At 35.8% G+C, this 20,276-nt stretch overlaps 2 protein-coding genes across 9 annotated transcripts in view; one reads left to right on the forward strand and one right to left on the reverse strand.

Moving 5' to 3' along the window:
* The window catches only part of LOC113495360 (ABC transporter G family member 20-like), a 57,217-nt gene extending 42,511 nt beyond the window's left edge, over nucleotides 1–14,706 (forward strand). The window contains exons 5-16 of the mRNA XM_026874046.1: nucleotides 6,128–6,218; nucleotides 7,224–7,362; nucleotides 7,704–7,810; nucleotides 8,107–8,213; nucleotides 8,840–8,961; nucleotides 9,357–9,481; nucleotides 9,930–10,104; nucleotides 10,516–10,619; nucleotides 11,039–11,121; nucleotides 11,484–11,637; nucleotides 12,212–12,410; nucleotides 12,776–14,706. Of these exons, the coding sequence (XP_026729847.1) occupies nucleotides 6,128–6,218; nucleotides 7,224–7,362; nucleotides 7,704–7,810; nucleotides 8,107–8,213; nucleotides 8,840–8,961; nucleotides 9,357–9,481; nucleotides 9,930–10,104; nucleotides 10,516–10,619; nucleotides 11,039–11,121; nucleotides 11,484–11,637; nucleotides 12,212–12,410; nucleotides 12,776–12,990 (1,621 nt within the window). The 3' untranslated portion in view covers nucleotides 12,991–14,706. The remainder of the gene's footprint in view (nucleotides 1–6,127; nucleotides 6,219–7,223; nucleotides 7,363–7,703; nucleotides 7,811–8,106; nucleotides 8,214–8,839; nucleotides 8,962–9,356; nucleotides 9,482–9,929; nucleotides 10,105–10,515; nucleotides 10,620–11,038; nucleotides 11,122–11,483; nucleotides 11,638–12,211; nucleotides 12,411–12,775) is intronic.
* A 290-nt stretch (nucleotides 14,707–14,996) lies between these two features.
* The window catches only part of LOC113495361 (protein phosphatase PP2A 55 kDa regulatory subunit), a 52,314-nt gene continuing 47,034 nt past the window's right edge, over nucleotides 14,997–20,276 (reverse strand). For 7 of the 8 annotated variants that reach the window (XM_026874048.1, XM_026874047.1, XM_026874050.1 and 4 more), the window contains one exon: nucleotides 14,997–20,273. In XM_026874048.1, the coding sequence (XP_026729849.1) occupies nucleotides 20,148–20,273 (126 nt within the window). In that variant the 3' untranslated portion in view covers nucleotides 14,997–20,147. The remainder of the gene's footprint in view (nucleotides 20,274–20,276) is intronic. The other variant, XM_026874055.1, reaches the window with a different exon arrangement.

Genomic DNA, 20,276 nt, shown 5'->3' on the forward strand with positions numbered 1-20,276 from the left:
TTAGCCCCAATAAATATATGCAAACTAATTATGAATATCGCTCAATCCGTTTAGATTCTTTGATAACGTGAATGTTACAAAATCTTTGAATTTTTATAATGTACTTACAAAAATATTTGCACCAACAAAATTGCACAAATAGTTTTATAAGTGAACTGGCAATAATGACCGGTATTGCGTGGTATTACGCATATTACATTTCGGCAACATGGCCGCCTCGGCCGGCAATGTCGCGGTCGCCTTTGTAACTGCTGTAGTGCAATCGAGATCGCGATAGCTGTTGATTTCAGACACACGCCGGGAATTTCAACAGCCTGTAACTGTTGAATATGGATTTTTGGAGAATAGTATAAAACCTGTTGATATCCTCCTTGCTAGGATACTCCAAACTTGAGGTCTTGGGTTTGAAATCAAGAAATTGTTTTATTTCATAGGCATTTGCCTGCGTTCCAGATTCGCACAGAGCATGCGGGAGCAATCCCGTGATTCTGGCTTAGGCAAATATACTTAGGGCCTGGCGTTTTAAGTCGACGGGGCTCCGACATATCCTTATTTTATGCCCTCGTCTTGGGTTGAAGACAGGGCATTTTCAACCCAGATAAAAGAAACATGGCTTTTGGGCAAGGCAATTTTGAAGTGAAATGGAGTTTTTCTTTATATGTACATATGGTTGTACCCGAACATACTTTTGCATGGAACAATTGCCTATCCGTGATCCTCAACATATTGTAGACTAACAACGTTTCCCGTAGTTAATTCTGACGTTGGAGAACTTTAACTGTCAAAGACAAATGTGATAAGTGGAAGAGTAATGATTTGTAGGAGGTATGGAGTGGTTACAGTCTGATTTAAAAATAGATAGCCATCGACAGATCAAATGGGGCAAGCTGGGTAAAATATCATTTTCAGGGTTTCGTAAATAAAGGAGTTGGTTCGTAACCAGGTTTTATCTCATAAGCCGTGATAGCTAGATAGTTCAAATTTTCGCAGATGACGTATTTCATATTTTCTCATCATCAAAATATAGTGATAATAGAAATTGAGGTCAAACAACGGTTGGTACGGTTAATAATCTGTTGTGTGACCAATTCCTTTTGCAAATTTTTCCTCTTTGACCTATTTGTACGGAGCCCCCAACCTCACGAGCGATCTTTTTATTTAATTTTTTAATCTTTTTATTTACAGGGTTTTTTTCTGTGGAGAAAATGTCACCCCGATGATTGATACAAATATTTTAAAAAATTAACACTTACATAATATAATATATAATTAGTGGCCTGCCCGCAATCTTATGGTCATTATCATAATGCTATAAAGCATTCTATCCGGCATCTACTTGACTGTTTATCCATCCATCTTCGATACAGCCACGTGGCACTTAAGCACAAACGCGTAACTAACCTTCTTGTCACAATTAAACCTTAGTGGCGTGTTTCATCACCTACCCTCGCTTATCATTACGATATGATCTGTGATTCAGATCAGTAAGAGCTCATTATTCTACTTTGCGGAAGATTATTTTTTATATCCATTTAATTATAGATGATTGGACCCGTTTGCGTGTTAAAGAATTAATGGAATTAATTTGCATAATAAGAAGACCTGTATACATTTTTGTATTATGGGAATTCACATAAAGTAAAATTAAAATTAAAAAAAAAAAGATTTTTAGAAGTTAGCTGTACCTGCAAAAATATTACCTTACTTCTACTGAAGTCTGATGAGAAGTAGCCTATGTTAGCGGACTCCATGTAAATTTCTATCGATATAGATTTAGCCGTTTAAGCAGAAAGGGGTTACATACATACAGATGTACTCTATAATAAGATAAAAGACATTTTTTCTTGTACGAAGCACTTAATAAATAAAATAAAATATTTTTTAATAGTAGTATGATGAATAACATGAATATAATCGTTTTATTACAAAATCCACAATAAAACACCGGTTAAATATCTCAGTTATTTCAATATGATCGTTAAATGCTGACCTGTGGGGTAATCCTGTTATTTATTATTCTGCCGTCGTTTGCTCTGAACATATACGTATCTTGCGACAACCGATACTAGCTAATAGGTTACAATCAGAATTGAAGTGTAACTTCTTTATGGGTACTTATAAGAATTGCAAATTCTAAGCTACAACATCATTCGAATACCTTCGTCTTATTAAATCATCTTAGGCACTTAGTGCACTTCTTGTAGTTATTTCTTGACAAAATTGCCAGTAATTCCTATAGTAACTATCGTGTGAATGATTCATTATTAAATGATGCAACCGGAGTCCAGTCAAACTGACGCTCGCCCGCCACCCCTTCAGCTCATTATTAAGGACTCTGGTTGGGTCCGAAACTAGTCAGTCAATCCAAATAAATACGCGCCAGTAAAGCGTTGCATCACTTGCATCATTTAATATTACCATTGATTCGATATGAAAATCTTGGCGTAGAGGGCCATAAAAGTAATATCATAGCATATCTGGAAGTGGAGAGTACACTTCACGGTGTTGGACCTCTCCCTTCCACAACTATCACTTTAACAGATGGTGGTAAGCGCTCAGACAGAGATTAAATAAACATGGTTGTACTAGCTTTAACCGCTTTAACCCGGTATGAATAGGAAAACGTACTTAACATACGGGATAAAAACTATCCTAAAACTTCAAACTTCAAATATTTATTGCGGTCATGAGTGGATACAGATGTTATAAAACTTAAAGGTACATACATGATACCCTGTTAGGGCGCAGCAATACAATCCTGTCTTAATCCTGGTCTAAACTATCTGTATACAAAGTTTCGTTTAAATCCGTTCAGTGGTTTTTGCGTGAAAGAGGAACAAACTCTAATATATAGAATCTTTCAGATTTATCATATTAGAGGGATTCCGCAAGGCCTATTTCCCACCCTTAGCTTCTTAACCTAGGATATGATGTTTCATTACCTCAATCTAAACCACGCCAAATTATAATAGGTTTAAATAAAAACATCCAATTCATCAGAAAACATACAAATACCAATCTAACGCGTATCTCCAATAAAGTTATGAATATTTATAGTATTTTGAAGTAATACTCGAAATACAAGTTTATCGGCCTATAATTATTATTGTACTTATCAATTTCGACGATCCAGTTATATCACGTGTACGTAAATATGATTTTTAATCATTTAAATAATTAATACGGATTTCACGAGGAATTGACATTAATTTAATGAAGGTAAAGTTGGCTGTTTGGGATTCAGTCGTTTCTTATAACAGACTTCAAAAACGAACGTTTAACAACATGACTGATACCGACTGTATGTATTACCATTTTGTTTCACACACGATGGCAATCGTGGAATTAGAAATGGAATGAATGTTCTAGAGCTTACTTTGTCTCTTCGTTAATTCATGCTAGTGTCGGTCGATATAGTGGAATCAGAAAAAGTCTATGACTAAGGAATACCACCAAAATTTAAAAAGAGCTTCTACCGCACTAAAGAATTTACTCTTTGCTTCGCAAACATTAAAGTCACATGCACAAAGACACCTAGATTAAGAACTAGCATTCATGGATCACACAAATGCTTGTCCAAAACTTCATCCCGCGGTTCTTTGCGCAAGTGGGTTTGGCGACCACTCCGCTCTCCGTGCGATCAAATATAACAAAAAGTTATCTTAACTCCTGGGTTGATAAAGTATAGTATACATATTTATTTATAATCTATGAGACCTTTGACCATCTCTTTATTTACCACAAGAACAAACATTTGTTTATGCATTTGCTACACAAACAAGAGATGATTGCTAAACCACGTGCGGTTTTAAATAAATATTGCTGGATTAGCAAGACATGAACATTATGCTTGTTTGTTTGTTTGTTTCTATTGTATTTGCTTATTTAATATGTTTGGAAACACGTGACGATCAGTGTACATTATTATAGTGATCTTCGTTTGCTTTTTATACTATAGTTATATGCATGCCTTGAATGGCATGAATAGAAGTTCAGAAACATTTTTTGACTTTCTGAAAGTTTTTTGATAGTTTTTAGGGTTTCTTACCCAAAGGATAAGAATGGAATACTATTATTAAGGCTCTAATGTCAAACCGTCTGTTAGTCAAGTTGCTGTAGCTCATCAATCAATCCATCATAAGTCTAAAATGATACGTAAATGCCCACAAAACCGCTTCAACGGTTTGACTGAGACCGCGATACAATCATGTGTCTACATTTCATGATAGGTTGATGGAAGAGATTTTTACTTCTGTTGATGCTAAAACAAGGAAAACAAAAGATTTCGGTTAAAAAAACGATGGGTATAATTATAAATTTTATACGTCACCGATTTTTTTATCCTATTTTTAAGGAACCCTTAATATCGCTAGTACGAGTCGTATAATTTAAGTTTTATTTGAAAAGTCCAGAAAACACGTATCCCACAATCAAATTTTAATAAAATAATGATTTCGTTAAAGTTAAGCCATTGAGCACCTATAAAGAGGTTTATTTTTAATTATGTAAATAAAACAGGTCGTCGTTTCCTTATCTTGTTTCATTATGTTTATTTGGGTGATCTATCATTCTTAATTACACTTGTTTTTTAATATTGTGATGAGGCTTTACTGTGTGTAGTTATACATTTACAAATACATTAATTTACTATTTTTTTAGTTTAAACAAGGATAGCTTTTTGCTGTCCAGTGACTCTAACTCTGCTACACCGGAGGTCGTGGCTTCAATTCCGACTCAAGGCAAATGTTTGTATGATGAGCAGGATCGTTTGTTCTGTGTCTGGATGTAATTTATGCTTAATAAGTATATTAATATGCTTTCTAGTACTGTTCTCCCTTCATCTTCTCGTCTGGTTATAAGAGTTTGAAACAGCAGCCATGTTAGTTTTTTTGATACCTCCCAAAACAAATATAACGAAGTTCTAAAACGTCCCACGCCTTACAAAAGTTAAGAAAACATTTTCGATTGTACCCATACCGAAATTCTTACCAATATTTACTCTAGACAATCCAATTCTCACAACATGACTGAATTGAGATCACCAAGTTGATTCCCACTCGCTTCATTGTTATCAAATAGAATAAAAACTTTGTAAACTAGATCAGATTAGACAATATCGTGTACCTTATAATGTAATAAGTTACGAATATGGTTTGTAATTCATTTGAACCTTACTTACTATAACCCTAGGTTAGTACCTACAGTTAGCTATAAAATCCATCTAGCTATGCCTTCAATAAATAACGGTTAAATGTATGGAAATTCCAATAGACCCATTTGACTAAACCCAATAATACAAATCTGTATATTCCGTCATATCCAAAAAATATTGAATACGTATTTTTTATTTTATCACGACATTAAAAACTAAGGGTGATAGAAGAGACATCACTTGCTAGTAAAGTGGTAAGTGACGTCACACAAGATGTCACATGTATCACCTTAATTTTTTTAATAACGACGAACTAAAAAGATTTTTTGTCAAATACCCTTCGCCACATGATTGACCTCTCATCTATATATTCTGGCGATTTACTCATCGAATGACATCGATTGGGTATGACCACTTTTTGTCCTATGTACTTTAGGTATATACAACCGACAAATAAAAGACGGAGTAGAATACATTCCATTGTAGCATTTACATTATCTAAAAAGCGGTCAGCCATCCATCACATGACCGCAACAACGTTGCTTAACTTGTCGAGGTTGTTACACACAGGACCCATTTTAGTATATTTACAGCTGTATACTATACTCAATCAGTGGTCATGCACGAAAGATAATATACTAGCTAGCTATGTGAAATCAAGTATATACTACTTAAATCAAAACTTGTGTGGTTGTGAAAAAAATGGCACAAATATTTTCACTGTTTAATTGCAAATTCATTGTATTGACGGTAATTCTTCTGCCCTGTACTATTTTTTTTATTAAAAGTGGTAACGCGTACTAATGAATAACCGAATTGCTTTGAATTTTTTTTGATTTGATTTGACTTTGATTTTTTTAACCCCTTTATCAGTGGGATATTTCTGCAAACGTTAACGTCAATAAAATATCATAAGACAATTCATTTCCATACATTCGTTTATACGTTATTTATATATTGTTTTATTGTCCCCAGAATATGGGATTTCCTAGCGGAGCAGGCGCGAGGGGGCGCCACTGTGATCATCACGACACATTACATCGACGAGACGAAACAGGCTCACAAGGTAAACATTTTATCCTCTAGAAACTAACTTATTGTCATTGAAGAAGGATGGACTATCATAAGCAATATCTAAAGTCGATATTTTTGGAGAGAAATAAAGTGACTAAGTGAATATTTTGATGACAAAGTCTATAGATGACTTGAAATTTAGGTTAAAGAACCAAAACTTTAAATATTTGAACAATATATTCCGCTCATTTAACCATTGCCAAACATCGAAGTCCAATATGATTACTAAGCATGAGGAAAAAATTAGGACATCAATTCAAAAATCGTAACCAACAAATAAACCAGTAGACACAAAACATAAATAAAACTAAACGAATTAAAAGATATCATGTCATGAAATAGTAAATTTCCATGATGGCTAGGTACTACAAACTACAGGCGGACAATTACATGAAATAATAGTGCATCATTAGCACACCGTTACAATATCTTTCAAGGGTATAATGCAATCATTGATCGCAAGAGTTTCACAATCAATTGTTTTGTTGCATCGCTTCTGGTTTAATAGGTACTGTCATCTATGTCGTAGTAACGTTGACAAAGGAAACAGATGAAGAAACAATTTATAAGTGAAAAAAATGTGAAATGGAATTTACTTTTGGGAAAATGAGATAGGTACTGAGATGAACTGAGATCACCGAATACGTTCTAGTACTAATCTTACATTGTCTACAATCGATTTTCTTTTTCATAATAATTATAGTCTAAATTAGATTTAGCCATTTTTTTTTCTTCAGCTCCATTTTATCGCCCACCGCTTTTAAATTATGTATCAAAATCGAGGCAAACTTGATATAATATTATGGGACCAAATCACAGCTGTTTCAAGTTCAATGAAAAAAGAATCAACTAAATCGGTCAATCCAGTCAAGAGTTCTGTGGCAACAAATAAAAAATACAAACTTATTGAGACTTACGTGTGAAGTCAATTGAAAATTAAGCCTTATTCTCATAAACTTAGAACTTCAATTCTAGTAACATAAATCCTTTTCCCCAGATTGGACTTCTTCGCGACGGTCAGCTCTTGGCCGAGGATTCTCCAGAGGACCTGCTGAGGAAATTCGACTGCGACACCCTCGAGGAAGCCTTCTTGAAACTGGCTATGAGGCAGCATGAGATGCCGCGGAGGAGATCCAGTAAGTTGATAAAAGACAAGTACAGTTGCGCAAAGCAAAAAAGAATGAAATTTGATTGAAAAAAATAAGAATTTAGAATATTTTTGCTTTGTGATTGATTTGTTTATAAACAATTTATTGATAAAATCAAAACTACTTTAAAACCGGATGGTACAGAAACGTGACGCCATATTGCCTTAACGGATTTCCACTGCATTATCATCCAGTTCGGTCCTAGTCGCGCCTACAGAAGTTATACTTGAAAAACCCGAACATTTCATGATAATTAAAGGAACCGTAAATAAACTTTACAAATACCACACTTTGCGAAACTTGATTGATGTTATAATCTTCAATTCCAGCACTAACGTCATCCCCAGACGTGATCCCAGACAGCAACATGTGTAACGGCGTGGACAGCCGGTATCACTCCAGGGACGACTTCCCAACCATCACCAGCAGTACTGATGTGAGTTATACCATTATGATCCTTATCCACAAACAATTCCGTTTCCATTGCAGTAAAATTACCTTAACTTTAAAAGTTACCTAATATTACTTTCTTAGTCAATACAAAACAAGAATGCTTCCAACTTTAATAGGTAGAAAATTCGATATGCTCTTTCTTTTACAGAAGAAATCCTTAACTTACTAAGTTCTGCTTTCATGTAAATTGAATCCTTACTCTGAAGATAGCTTAGACTTGCCATTATCTTTTCTTGAAAACTGGGAAATCTTTGTAAAGCGAGAATTGTCAAATTTCAGGTCCTTACAAAGAAGGAGAAAAGGCCAAAAGACAGCAAGAGATTAGCGAAGTCTAGATATAAAGCTGTCTTCATCAAGAGCATACAGCAGTTCTCCAGGCATCCTGGGTAAGCAACTTAGTAAATTAAGTAATAGTTAGTAGCCCATACAGACTAATAAAATGTATATTATCGAAGAAATAAATATTCAGTATTGAGATTTTCAGGAGTTGTCCTAAAAATCTCAAATGTCTGTCTCAAATATGTACTTGGAGATATTTTGGATTCGAGGCAAATGTATTTAAAGATAACAGACAATGCAAGATTAAAACAATTTTATGCTACTATATGCTATCAGCCATAAGTTTCCTGCTACAAAGCAAAGGGCCCCTTTCCATTTAGCCTATTGCTAACACATACCAGCATCGTGCGCAAGAGTCAGAGTATTTGATGTTACATGCATATAATTAAAGTTACGATCCATCCAAGTAACGATCCATTAACCATTGAATAAAAACTTGTTCTGGAATAATTTTACACATTTTTATACAACAACGCTATTTTGTCATTAGATTCGCTGTCCGGTCATGTTAAACAAAATCAAGAGACAAAAACGCTTCTTATTCATATGACATGATTTACCTGTTACGTTCTTCGTTTATATCCTGTGCAAAGACAGATTATAATAACATGTCTCCTAACATCTATCTTTAATGTTTCGAATACTTCAACATATCCTCATCTTTAATTTTCAGTGGTTTGATATTCTCGATCCTGTTCCCCATCATTCAAGTGGTGGCCTTCTTCTCAGCCGTGGGTCACGACCCTCGGGATCTCCACATCGGAGTCGTCAACGAGGAAGCTGCATTCTCACCATGTATGTGCTAGTTATATTTTAAAGGACACCTACTACCACCTCTTAAAGCAGGATTATGAGCTGTAGAAGATAAACATCCTGCTAACATAGGTTCAACAGGAATGATAGTAAGATCTCCAGGTTCGTTCAAATGTTTATATGTAGATCCATATTATCTGGATTGTCGGTGATAATATTATACTTTTTTTGGCCACGGTAACAAATCCTCTATTTACCTTTAAAATATACCTACTAGCTGATCGGGCACACGTTTTGATTCTCACACCTACCCAAAACGCACGCATAATTTCATGACAATAGGTCAAGCCGTTTCGGAGAAGTTTTACTACAAACACCGGGATACATGAATTTTATATGTTAGATATAATACTATATCCACTAATTTTCAATTCTAGATGGACTCAGCATCTGCAACAACCACAGCCTGCAAACAGTGACGGTACAGGAGGACGAGACCTGCGACCTGTACATGCTAAGCTGCTGGTTCTTAGAAGAAATGGAAGTCAAACAGCTGTATCAGGTAAGAGCGGTGAAGTCAGGGCTTTATATACTGGCCTGTTGATCTAGTGGTTAGTGACCTTGACTGCTAAACCGAAGGTCGTGGATTCGAAAAGTTTGTCTGATGAGCACAATCATTCTGTCTGACATAATTTATCTACGTGTATAGTACTAGCACTCATAACACAAGCTTTGCTTACTTTGAGACTAGATTGCTTTGTCCCAATCCCGATCATCCTCTAATTGTTCCCTACTCCCATACCAAGCTTACCACTAGCCGCATTCTCCAATCAAGTACTATAGAAACCATATTTCACAAACCCTCACCCACCTAATGGTCCCCCTAACCGTATCAAGCGCTATAGAATCCTTCTTTCAATTTCCTTTCACCTTCGTCTAATGGTCCCCATTTCCCTCAGACCTCTTCACAAATTCCTATCACCCTCGTCTAATGGTTCCCATCCCCTCAGACCCCATTCAACACGTCAGAGGAGGCCCGCCAGGCGGTGTCGTCCGGCCAGCTGTACGGCGCGCTGCACTTCAGCAGGAACTTCAGCGCCGCGCTCGGGAAGAGGTTCACGGACGGAGAGGTCGAGGACGACGTCGTGAACGACAGCAGCGTCAGCGTCTGGCTCGATATGACTAGTGAGAACATATATATAAGACTGTTTTCTTAGGAACATAAGAACAAAGTAACAAACTTAATAGACGACGCACAAAATACTCCAAGGCTTAACAAGCAGTTCTCTATGTAGAATGTCGGTTCTTCCACTCAGTTCAAACATGAAAAACACGGGAATGTTTAAGTGAACCTGAACATGCAAATGTCTGATTTTTTTTTATTATCTCTTCAACAACCATGTTTTTTCCAAAAGCTATAAACGGTTACGTCATAATTATAAACGGTATCCATAGCAGACCATGTGACTTCTTAATTTTTTTTTTTGCAATTCCACTGTTGAAAACCGCTATACAATATCAACAGCTGACCGATTTACTTCTTCCAAATAGAGACAAAGCTACTAAATATTGGATATATCAATTTTAATTCCCCAGACCATCAGATCTCGAACTTCATGAAGACTCAGCTCCACAAGGCGTACGAAAGTTTCACGAGGCGAGCGATGAAAGCGTGCGGGAGACCAGACAACCTCGTACAGGTAACGTATTCATATTCTAAGCGGATGCAACTAAGTACAGGTTTTACAAGGAGCCTATCGTATTTCCTCAACCCAGTTACCTGGGCAACACGATACCATTTAGTTCCACTGGCTGCCAAACTTTCTAGCTTCTGACTACCTATAACGACTGTCATAGATGTATGAAAAATTGTCGAGACATGCAATTTAAACACACAGGAATTCGTTATGATAAAGATGGTCACCCATCTATGGACCGACTGTGTCAAGTGTAGCTTCACCTGTCATTGATCCACTTGGGCAGATAGAATTTAGCCACGAAGTCCTCCTGAGTATGACCATGCCACAATTTCTTTCAATTCCCCTTGTAGATATTATCGATGATCTTATGCTAATGACTACCTATTACATTTTCGTAACCAATCCATTCCTTTGTTTAGATTCCAGTCCACTTCGGAAAACCAGTGTTTGGGAAAAGCGAGCCACAGGTCGTCAGTTTCATGGCTCCTGGTATCCTTATCACGTGAGTACCAAAATTTACTTCTAGAAATTAACTCGATTTATTTTCCGATATATTATTTTGATTTTCCAATTGCTGCGCGAAGATCACTCCCGATTCCCTGTTTTATTTCCATGTTCTACCCCTAAATGAGAAATGTTGGGCTTTTTCGTGTTTCCTTCGGAATTGTATTCGAAATAGATACTGTTTTGTTGCTGATTTTCCCAAAAAGGTTTGCAATAAGTCAAATGCAATTACAATTACCTTATTAAAGTTTTGCTTTATAATTTTTAGGACTTTCACAGGAACGAGAAAAACAAATTACACTTTTGAAATATTTTTATGCTTGCACACGCTAAGCTTTCCTATCATTTTCTCGTTCCCAGGATCATCTTCTTCCTGTCGGCCGTGGTGACGTCCACCCTGATGATCACAGACCGGCTCGAGGGCGTGTGGGAGCGCAGCGCGGTGGCCGGCGTCAAGCCAAGAGAGATGCTCAATGTCCACATCACGCTACAGTCCACCATCATATTCTTACAGGTGAAGATCTGTGACGATGATAATGATGAAATCCTGTTATGCCTCATCAGGGACACATAGGCTTCGCAGAAGATCTTTCCACTCTTTTCGATTTTGAGCAGCAAGTTCGATGTGTTATTGTGCTAAAACTAAATTATCTTTTGTTATGTAGATTTAAATAAGATAATTATAATTGCCAAAAAGGGGAATCCGGAATTCCCTAATAGTGTAGATTTTAACGCATAATTGCAGATGCACTGACCGGGAAATTATTCTTTGTGTAGTGCTTTCGGTCAAAGTCTGGACAGAAATTTTATTCTTCTGACAAGTCACGGAGAAGGCAAATTTCTTCCCCGACTTGTATTTTTTTGTCATCCAAAACAAAGGACAGAAATACAAAAAAATATACTGGAAAAAGCTATTAAAAAAAAATCTGCAATATGAATGTGAATTGTCATATTAAATGAAGTAACTTTCTTAATCTCAATCAGATTACTACGACTAAGAATTGCACTTAGCTGAAACTGGGAACTAGCCCAACATAGTTCACTTTCACTTATGTAGATTTACTAAAAACTCTTTTCTCTCTCCCCAGACATTGGAGATGATGGCTCTCGCATTCATCGGCTACGGCATCCCATCAGTGGGTTCGAAGATGGTGTGTGGGCTACTGCTGTTCCTGCAGGGTATCTGCGGCATGTGCTACGGGTTCCTGCTGTCTGTGTACTGCTCAAGTCATACGATGTCCTTCTTTGTGGCTACTGGAAGCTTTTACCCCATGATTTTGTTGTGCGGTAAGTCTGTTCATAATGTGAACTAGAGATTGGTAAAATTATATGGGGAGATATGATCTATCGTTGCCGTTATAGAAGTAATTCAAAAAGGCAGTGTAACTTGGAACTTTATAATTTTTCATTAAATTTGGATCCCAAAGTCCAGCTGCAAAATAATGCCGTAAAAGTTGAGAAATTAAATACAGAAAGTAAGAACAAGATATAAATCTATAACTATCCCCAGTGAGGGCAAATTCCAATGACAAAGCCAACTGTGATTTTCCAGAAAATTGTAGTTTTTTCCTCAATTTTCATCAAGCACATTTTCATTTACCTTTAAATAAAGGTAATTAACATTACCTAATTACCATTTATCTATTTTCCAGGTATCTTATGGCCTCTAGAGGGTATGTCAAACACACTCCGCATAATCGCCCTGACGCTGCCCTTCACGATACCTTCCAAATCCCTTCGAGACATCATGGAGAAGGGCGCCACCATCATGGAACCCTCCGTCATCTATGGCTTCCTCACCACACTAGCATGGATAGTCATCACCCTAGCTTTAATATACCTCAGATTAAGGTATAAGAAAACGTAACTGATTTGTCTTTAGTCAGTTTAAAACCTATCTTTGGTTGTAGATATTTGACAACCAAAAATGAATACAAACTTTTTTTACCAGAGATAAAATTTTATAAAGAAAACTATAGATTCTTATTCTATGGTTTATGTCAAGATTCGGTCGTTTGAACTTTAGAGACGTCATTAAAAATGACCGTTAAGGTTTAATTGTAAGGTGGATGATAGCATAGTTTGTCCAAGACTTGTATAGCTTTTGTTAATTACTGGTTTAACTTTAACTTGAGTTTTTAACTAGAATTATTACACTATTCATGTTACCACTAAAAGGTGCTTAACTTTAGACGAGGATAACGGCCTAATCAAGAACGATACTTTGCTTACGCTGCTTTGGTAAGGGATTTGGATAGGTGTAGGACAGACGTGTCTAGTCCAGTTTCACGTAGAATGGCTATCAAAGCGAGTACCCTATCATACACAATGTATAGTCTCAAATCAAATCGCGACTAATTTAAGTCGTGGCAAGTCACTGACTAGACAGTCACATATAGCATGACAGCGTGACCGCAGCTTAAGTGACGTTCAAAATTGTCTATTTGTCCACATATTCCATTTGACAATTACAAAGACAGAACGAATAATTAACGACATTTTTCAGTGTCAATCTTGAATTCGGTTGTCTATAATCTCTTTAGTACACAAATCTCGAATTCATTACAAAATACCTTGAATAACTCAGTTTGTAATAAATCTTTTTATAATAAAAACGAAATGAAGAAACAAAGTGCAAAAGTCATTGTAATACAGATCACTTACTGTATGATTTTATACAGTATTTGTGACAAATGTTAAGAATATCGAAACGATTAACGAGAAACACCGTCGATGGCATTTATAAATCATAGACAATCACAGAAAATAGATTTCTTTGGCATTATTTTAAACTTTAGTCAGGATTGGCCCAATATTAATTCTGAGGCCGCATTTAAAAACGACTTTGACAATATTTTATTTAAAAGCCAATTAAGCATATTAAATATATGCTAAATTGGCTTAAAAAAATGAAGCATATTCTTAATAATAAATTGAATGTACCACTAATTTTAATTGCAACAAATAGTGTGAAATTTTTAAAAACTGATTATCGATTAGTATCATGTGACAAATATTGTTTTTATTGGTAAGGTTAAATTAAGATTTTGGGATCTTTCACAAAACCAAACGTTGTATACGTAAATGGTTTTTTAACTTGGTTTTTCTTATTGGTTACTGTATTATTGTGAAAGGCCGAATCGGGTAGCGTGTATATAGCTTGTAATTATTAATATTGTCTCTCTGAATTACAGAATGTAAAATGTGATAAAAACTAAAATATTCTGTAAATCTGGCAGTATATTACTGCTAGGGAACATGAAAATGTTTAACAAATGCTTAAATAGATGTAGTTCTTTGTAAAATGTGCTCAAAAAGTGTGGAATACATTACAGGTTTTTTTAATGAGTTTTTCTTAGTGTAGCACCATATTTTTGTGAGTGTACAACACTAAAAACTTATAATTTGAAGTAAAGGTGTACTAAAGTACTGTAAGTGTATTTAGAAAAAGCATTTCTATTGTTTAGTTTGTATGTTCTTAAATTGTAAAATGTTACTTTCTTTGTTAGAAAGATTGCCGAAGTGGTGTCGTGATACCATGTGATTTGTGGGTACCTATTTATAAATAAAGATTTTTTTCTAATCTTTGTTTCATTTCGCGTTATTGGACGTCGCAAGTCAAGTCGCTAGTTAAGTAAATAAATGAAATATTCAATGAAGTTTATGTAGGGACTCGCAACTTTTCTTTTAAGTCTCGTTAGATATCTCTTGTACTTTAATATAACGCCCGACCTCCTTTCATATTTTATATTTCAATGATTTTTGCTTTACTAAGTTGCATACTGTATTGCTTCTAAAAGGTTAACCCCATAATCTTAATACAGTGTGTAGGCAAACTATTTGGTAGTTAATAAGAATAAAAACAAACAAAAGTCAGTTATAAAAATTTTATTATTTATAGGAAATATTTTGATTTAACAACAACTCTTTCCGTGTGAAGCGCACGCGCCACCGAGCCGGCAAAGATCATGGCACATTGATTTTAACTCTGTATTCTACTGTTACACCGCCACACCCAACTTGGTAACGCATCAATGAATCAGCTGTGAGACCAAGTCAGTAAGAAATGTGTGCGTATTGGTGTTGATTTTGGCTGATTGTGGATTTTGATTTACGAAGCTAAAGGGGTATTGAGTACCAGGTCGTGTTAGCGTCCGGTAGTTCGCCTCGTAAAGGTCCGCCGGCGATGACGCGCGCGCTCACACTGACAGCACGAGGTTTCGTTGTCAGCAAACCGTCCGAGGTTCCTCACAGCGCAAAACGGTACCTCAAAAAGAAAAAAAAGTCTATCCACATCATCATTTCGTCCGCAGACCACAACACACCGCTTATTGCGACATTATCACATTTATCAAGCATTATCTGTTGATCCCTCGATACAGGAAAAAAAACTGATTTTTTAATTCTGTGTTTTCACAGTTTTCGCCTAACTATAAACTAGTACTTAAATTATAGCTCACTCATCACCTGTTTCGCTCGCATTCTCGCTTCGCAACCACACTCTATACAAGATGTCTTTGCATTTATACTACAGAGCGACATATTTTTACATTGGATCTCTTGGGGGACAGTCAATTCCTATACTATTTATTGCTTTTGAAGCAATTATATATTTTAAAAATAACACTCTTCCACTTACAACCGTCTTAGACAGCGTTTTGTGAACATCATATAGAGACGTTTATAAGAGAAAGTAGTACAAGCTGCATAGGCATATTTTTAAATATCACACATTTTTTAAATTACATAGCGAAACAGCGTGTTCAGCTATCATCGGAACAACTAGAAGGAATTGACCGGGCCCCTTACAAAATAGACGAGAGAAAAAAAACTAAAACTTAACACAGTCCCTATACAAATCGATGAACATAAAAATGTTGTGGAGATTATGGAAGGGGCCTGACTACAGCCGAACAACAAACGAATGTTAGCCGTTACACGTGTCTATGTACAGAATCTTAAGTCGGGGTCCGTCTTGCAAAACTATCGCGAGCCGGGAACCGGGAAGCGTCACTATGTACAAAACTGGATACGTTAGGGATCTAGCGACAACAAACGGATGAGTATCACACGATGCACGACAATGTGGGTATAACACTAGGCCATTGTAAAGGTTTATTACAACTCCAAAATCTTACTGATATTTTTTATGCAGACTTATAAGTTTTGCAGAAACAGACACTGTCCGGCGACGTTCTATCGAGCGACAGATCTCTTACGTCATAGTGGCTAGCTATCGTCACACTGACAACTAACAAAACACAATATTATCATGTATACTATATAGATTCCGCTCGATGCAACGTTGTTTAAAGCCTCGATTTACATATTACATTCAGTTAAACAATCTCAATTTCAATTACAAAAATTATGTATAAATGTAGATACATTAAAACTCTAGCTGTTTATCGTATAACTAGACACAAGGTAAAACAAATTCATATCATATAATCAAACATAATTTTCCAAGCTTTACACAAAATACATATTATATTAACTGTACAACATTGTGACGTAGTCTATAGGTTCAGGCCTCCATTCATCACTACATATTTACATTATAATATTAACGATACTGTTCAAGCTTCAATCACAATTTTTTTAATAAGTAATATATGCCGAAATCACCCGATAACGGTGTAGTCTTGATGAGTTTGGCTGGTTCGGCAAGAACTATGTGGATACGTGACAGTACGATAATACAATAGAAAACTAGACTATTTTAGAAGAAAAGTTATACAAATTGAGTAAAGGATAGCGTACATGGGAAGACAAACATGAATCAAAGACCACAGATATTCCGAGCCATGGTCAGTAATTTTACTAACCTAACAGAACAGAATAGAAACTAACAGAAAAAAAAACATAATATTAACATGTTTTAAGATAATTACAGAATCACAAAGACCCAATAAACAATATTACACATATATAATGTTACACGAATTACAGAAACATGAGAAATGGCCACTCAAATCTCATCAAGACTATAAAAAAAAAAACATTTTAACATAACCGTAACAAGTAACGTTGATCGCCAATGATTGTAAAAACGAAATCACAAAGAACTTAAAAAAATACATAATAATATAATAATAAATAAAGTATATTATATCAACTACTCCTAGCGTAGAACACGATGGCCACGACCCGTGCTTACGCCGAAGTTACATTTTACGTATGTTTCTAACGATATTTGGACCGTAACTGAGATATTATTGTGCTTTTGTGCATTAAAGAAGATAATTAATATATGTCAAATTGAAAAATGGGTGGAGTAATAGGCTTTGTAATATAACACGAAGAAAAAAGTATAATGATTGATTTATTGTTAGCAAAATATCATTATAACGTAATATTTTTTTTTAAATTCACGAAATCTACTTACTGGTCATGATATTGAATAGTCGGCCAAAAAGACTAACCACTAATCAAAACAGTTGATATAAAAGTTTGACAGGTGATCAAGACATTTTTGTATTGATCAGATCTTCCAGAAACCAGGGCAACCTAGCACAATTGTAAATTTGCAAACTATGAGATTTTTATATATCTTTTCGATGGCAGTGACTTTTTTAATTAAAGATACTTTGGAATTTTGGACATAAATAAGGGTTTTATTAATGAAAATATCACAGTTACAGTACAAACCGTCATTTTGTAATATGGCGGTGGATTTCAGTAAAACCATTCGGGTTATCATTGAGTTACCAGTCTATCTATGCGCAACACTAATGTATGAGATCTGATGATAAAGAGATCAATGCTACCGCAGCGCGACTTCAAGATATGTACGTATATTGTAAACATGTTTGTCTGTCTGTATTCGAGTTTCGCGGACGCGCTAACCTATTATGATGGAACTTTATGTCCTATATTTCGTTTGAGACCTACACATGATTGGTGTAATAACGACTAAATATGAAGTAAAAACTGGCCCAGTGGTTTTTTCCATTATTACATTACCAATCGTCTTTAGAATAAGTTGACATAGCTACATATTATTTACTAAGAAATATAAAACAAGCTGAACTTTAGATATTCCACTTTTTATTGTGACTGATAGGCGAGGCCTAGGGATACGTGGCGTAAGATGTGTTTTTAAGAGCCAAAAACTTCTTCTATACTTTAGGAGAAGTAATTCTGCCGGTTCTTAAAAACCTATCCTTCACTTCACTCGCGGCTTAAGCCTCACCTTCCTCAAGATCTCATACATTCAGAGCTCGCCTTCCACGCCTCAAAGACATTTCGTTACACCTAACTAATCTCATACAACGGTGTGTCCATTCCTTAATAAAGGATCGTTATGTTTAAACAATAAATACTTAATTACCGCTTAGAACCTTAAGTAAGAAAAGCGTATAAATTATTTTTCTCAGAAAATTTGAATTAACGGACTTAGTTCCTATCTACCTAGTTGTTGTGTCGTAATGTAAGGTACCATGAGAATCAACGCATACCTAACATTTATAGTGACTGGGACTACACACAAAACAAACTGTTGTTTAATAAAATGGCATAATAAAATGTAATTAATATTGGATTTATTTCACTTAAGTGCTGCTTCATATTTAAAAACATCTGTGTAAGATTGAAAACATTCTTTCAACTGAGCGAAACTTATCTACTGCAAATGATCGATTCTGCTTAGTAAAAGAAATGAGAAAGTACTTGTATTGGACAAACAGCATATACATTACGACACGACTATACAAGGGCGGCTTTCGACGACTTTTCAAGCAGTCGCGGTTAAGACGGACTCGGTATAATCATACTTATCAACTATAAGACTTTATTTTACCCTATGTATGATAACAATTCTGACTGCCTCTAAAACCCGAAATTTTAAAGGTGACGAATGTCTCAAAACAATTCTTGTGGCAGTCGAGATACTAGATTTATCAAACTTTTATTCCATACTAGCGCCTATCCCGTCAAGGGTTGTTGTACGAGTAATTCATGAGTTTTCAGACCTTGAAAAGTGTACGCTTAACGATATTTAATCAGTGCAACTAACTATAGATTTGATCCATAGATAGCCATGTGAAGGATTTTAGGTACGTAATAAAAACTGGGAAGATCAAGTCTCTTAAATCATATTAAGTAACAGTGTATTTCTTTGTCTGGAATCCTCAATATCTTTTTTTACTCATACAACCCCCAAACTACGTGTTTAAATTGCTTAAAAGCACATTCAAAAACGCTAAACAAATTGTGATGCAGCGGTATTAAACGATATGTCACGTCACGGAAAGCCGCCATTGCAGTATTGACAAGTTAAGATCGCTGACGCACCGAGGACACACTGCTATTTATTCGTATTATAATATTATTGTACGGTGAATGTATTGAGCACGATGTGATATAAACAGCATCTATATAAGTTGATAATATTTTGAACATATTTTGTCATTAGATGTCTGGTCAACAGATTCTAAACGTTCTTTTAACAAAATATCTAACCACTATTATATATTTTTGTCCACATGCGGAGTTAGCAAAATATTTTAGAATGGGCCGGTGACAACGAACCTTCTTACTAAGGACTGTATCACGTGTATTTAACTTCCGCATGGGGTAACAAACACATTTATAACACCCGCATTTTGTACATACAAAACAAATTATTGCTATATATGCGTTATACGTATACGCATCGTACATTCTTAGTCTGCATGCGATATGACCGCGTAGTGCTAATGAAATTGAAAGATGCATCGCTTCATTGTGCTAGAGAGAAATTCGAAATGCTTTTTTATGCCAGCTGATATCACGTCATTGCTTTTGACAGACTTTAAAGTAGCACAACAAAATTTTCATCATTTTTTGTCTTATATCTACCATGCACTTTAAAGTACCACTCAGAAATGATCTATACTCGTTGAATTATAAAGCTCATATTCGAATGGCGTGTTTTGAGAGGTGCTGGTTGGCCACATCAGTCAATTTCATTAGTGTTAGCGCCGCTATCCTATGTCCGTGAGTGTAGTTACCGTGCAGCTCGGTGCGTGGCCGCGGCGAGCGCTAGAACTTGTCCTGGAAGATGAACAGGTTGTTGGTGGCCGCCACCGCGATGATGCTCTCGTGAGGGTGCCACGCCGTGTGGAGTATCTTCTTGTTGAAGTCCAGGCAGTCTACGCTAATCTCGTCCTG

This window comes from Trichoplusia ni, chromosome 6 (assembly GCF_003590095.1).
Source record: "Trichoplusia ni isolate ovarian cell line Hi5 chromosome 6, tn1, whole genome shotgun sequence".
Classification (NCBI taxonomy): Eukaryota; Metazoa; Arthropoda; class Insecta; order Lepidoptera; family Noctuidae; genus Trichoplusia; species Trichoplusia ni.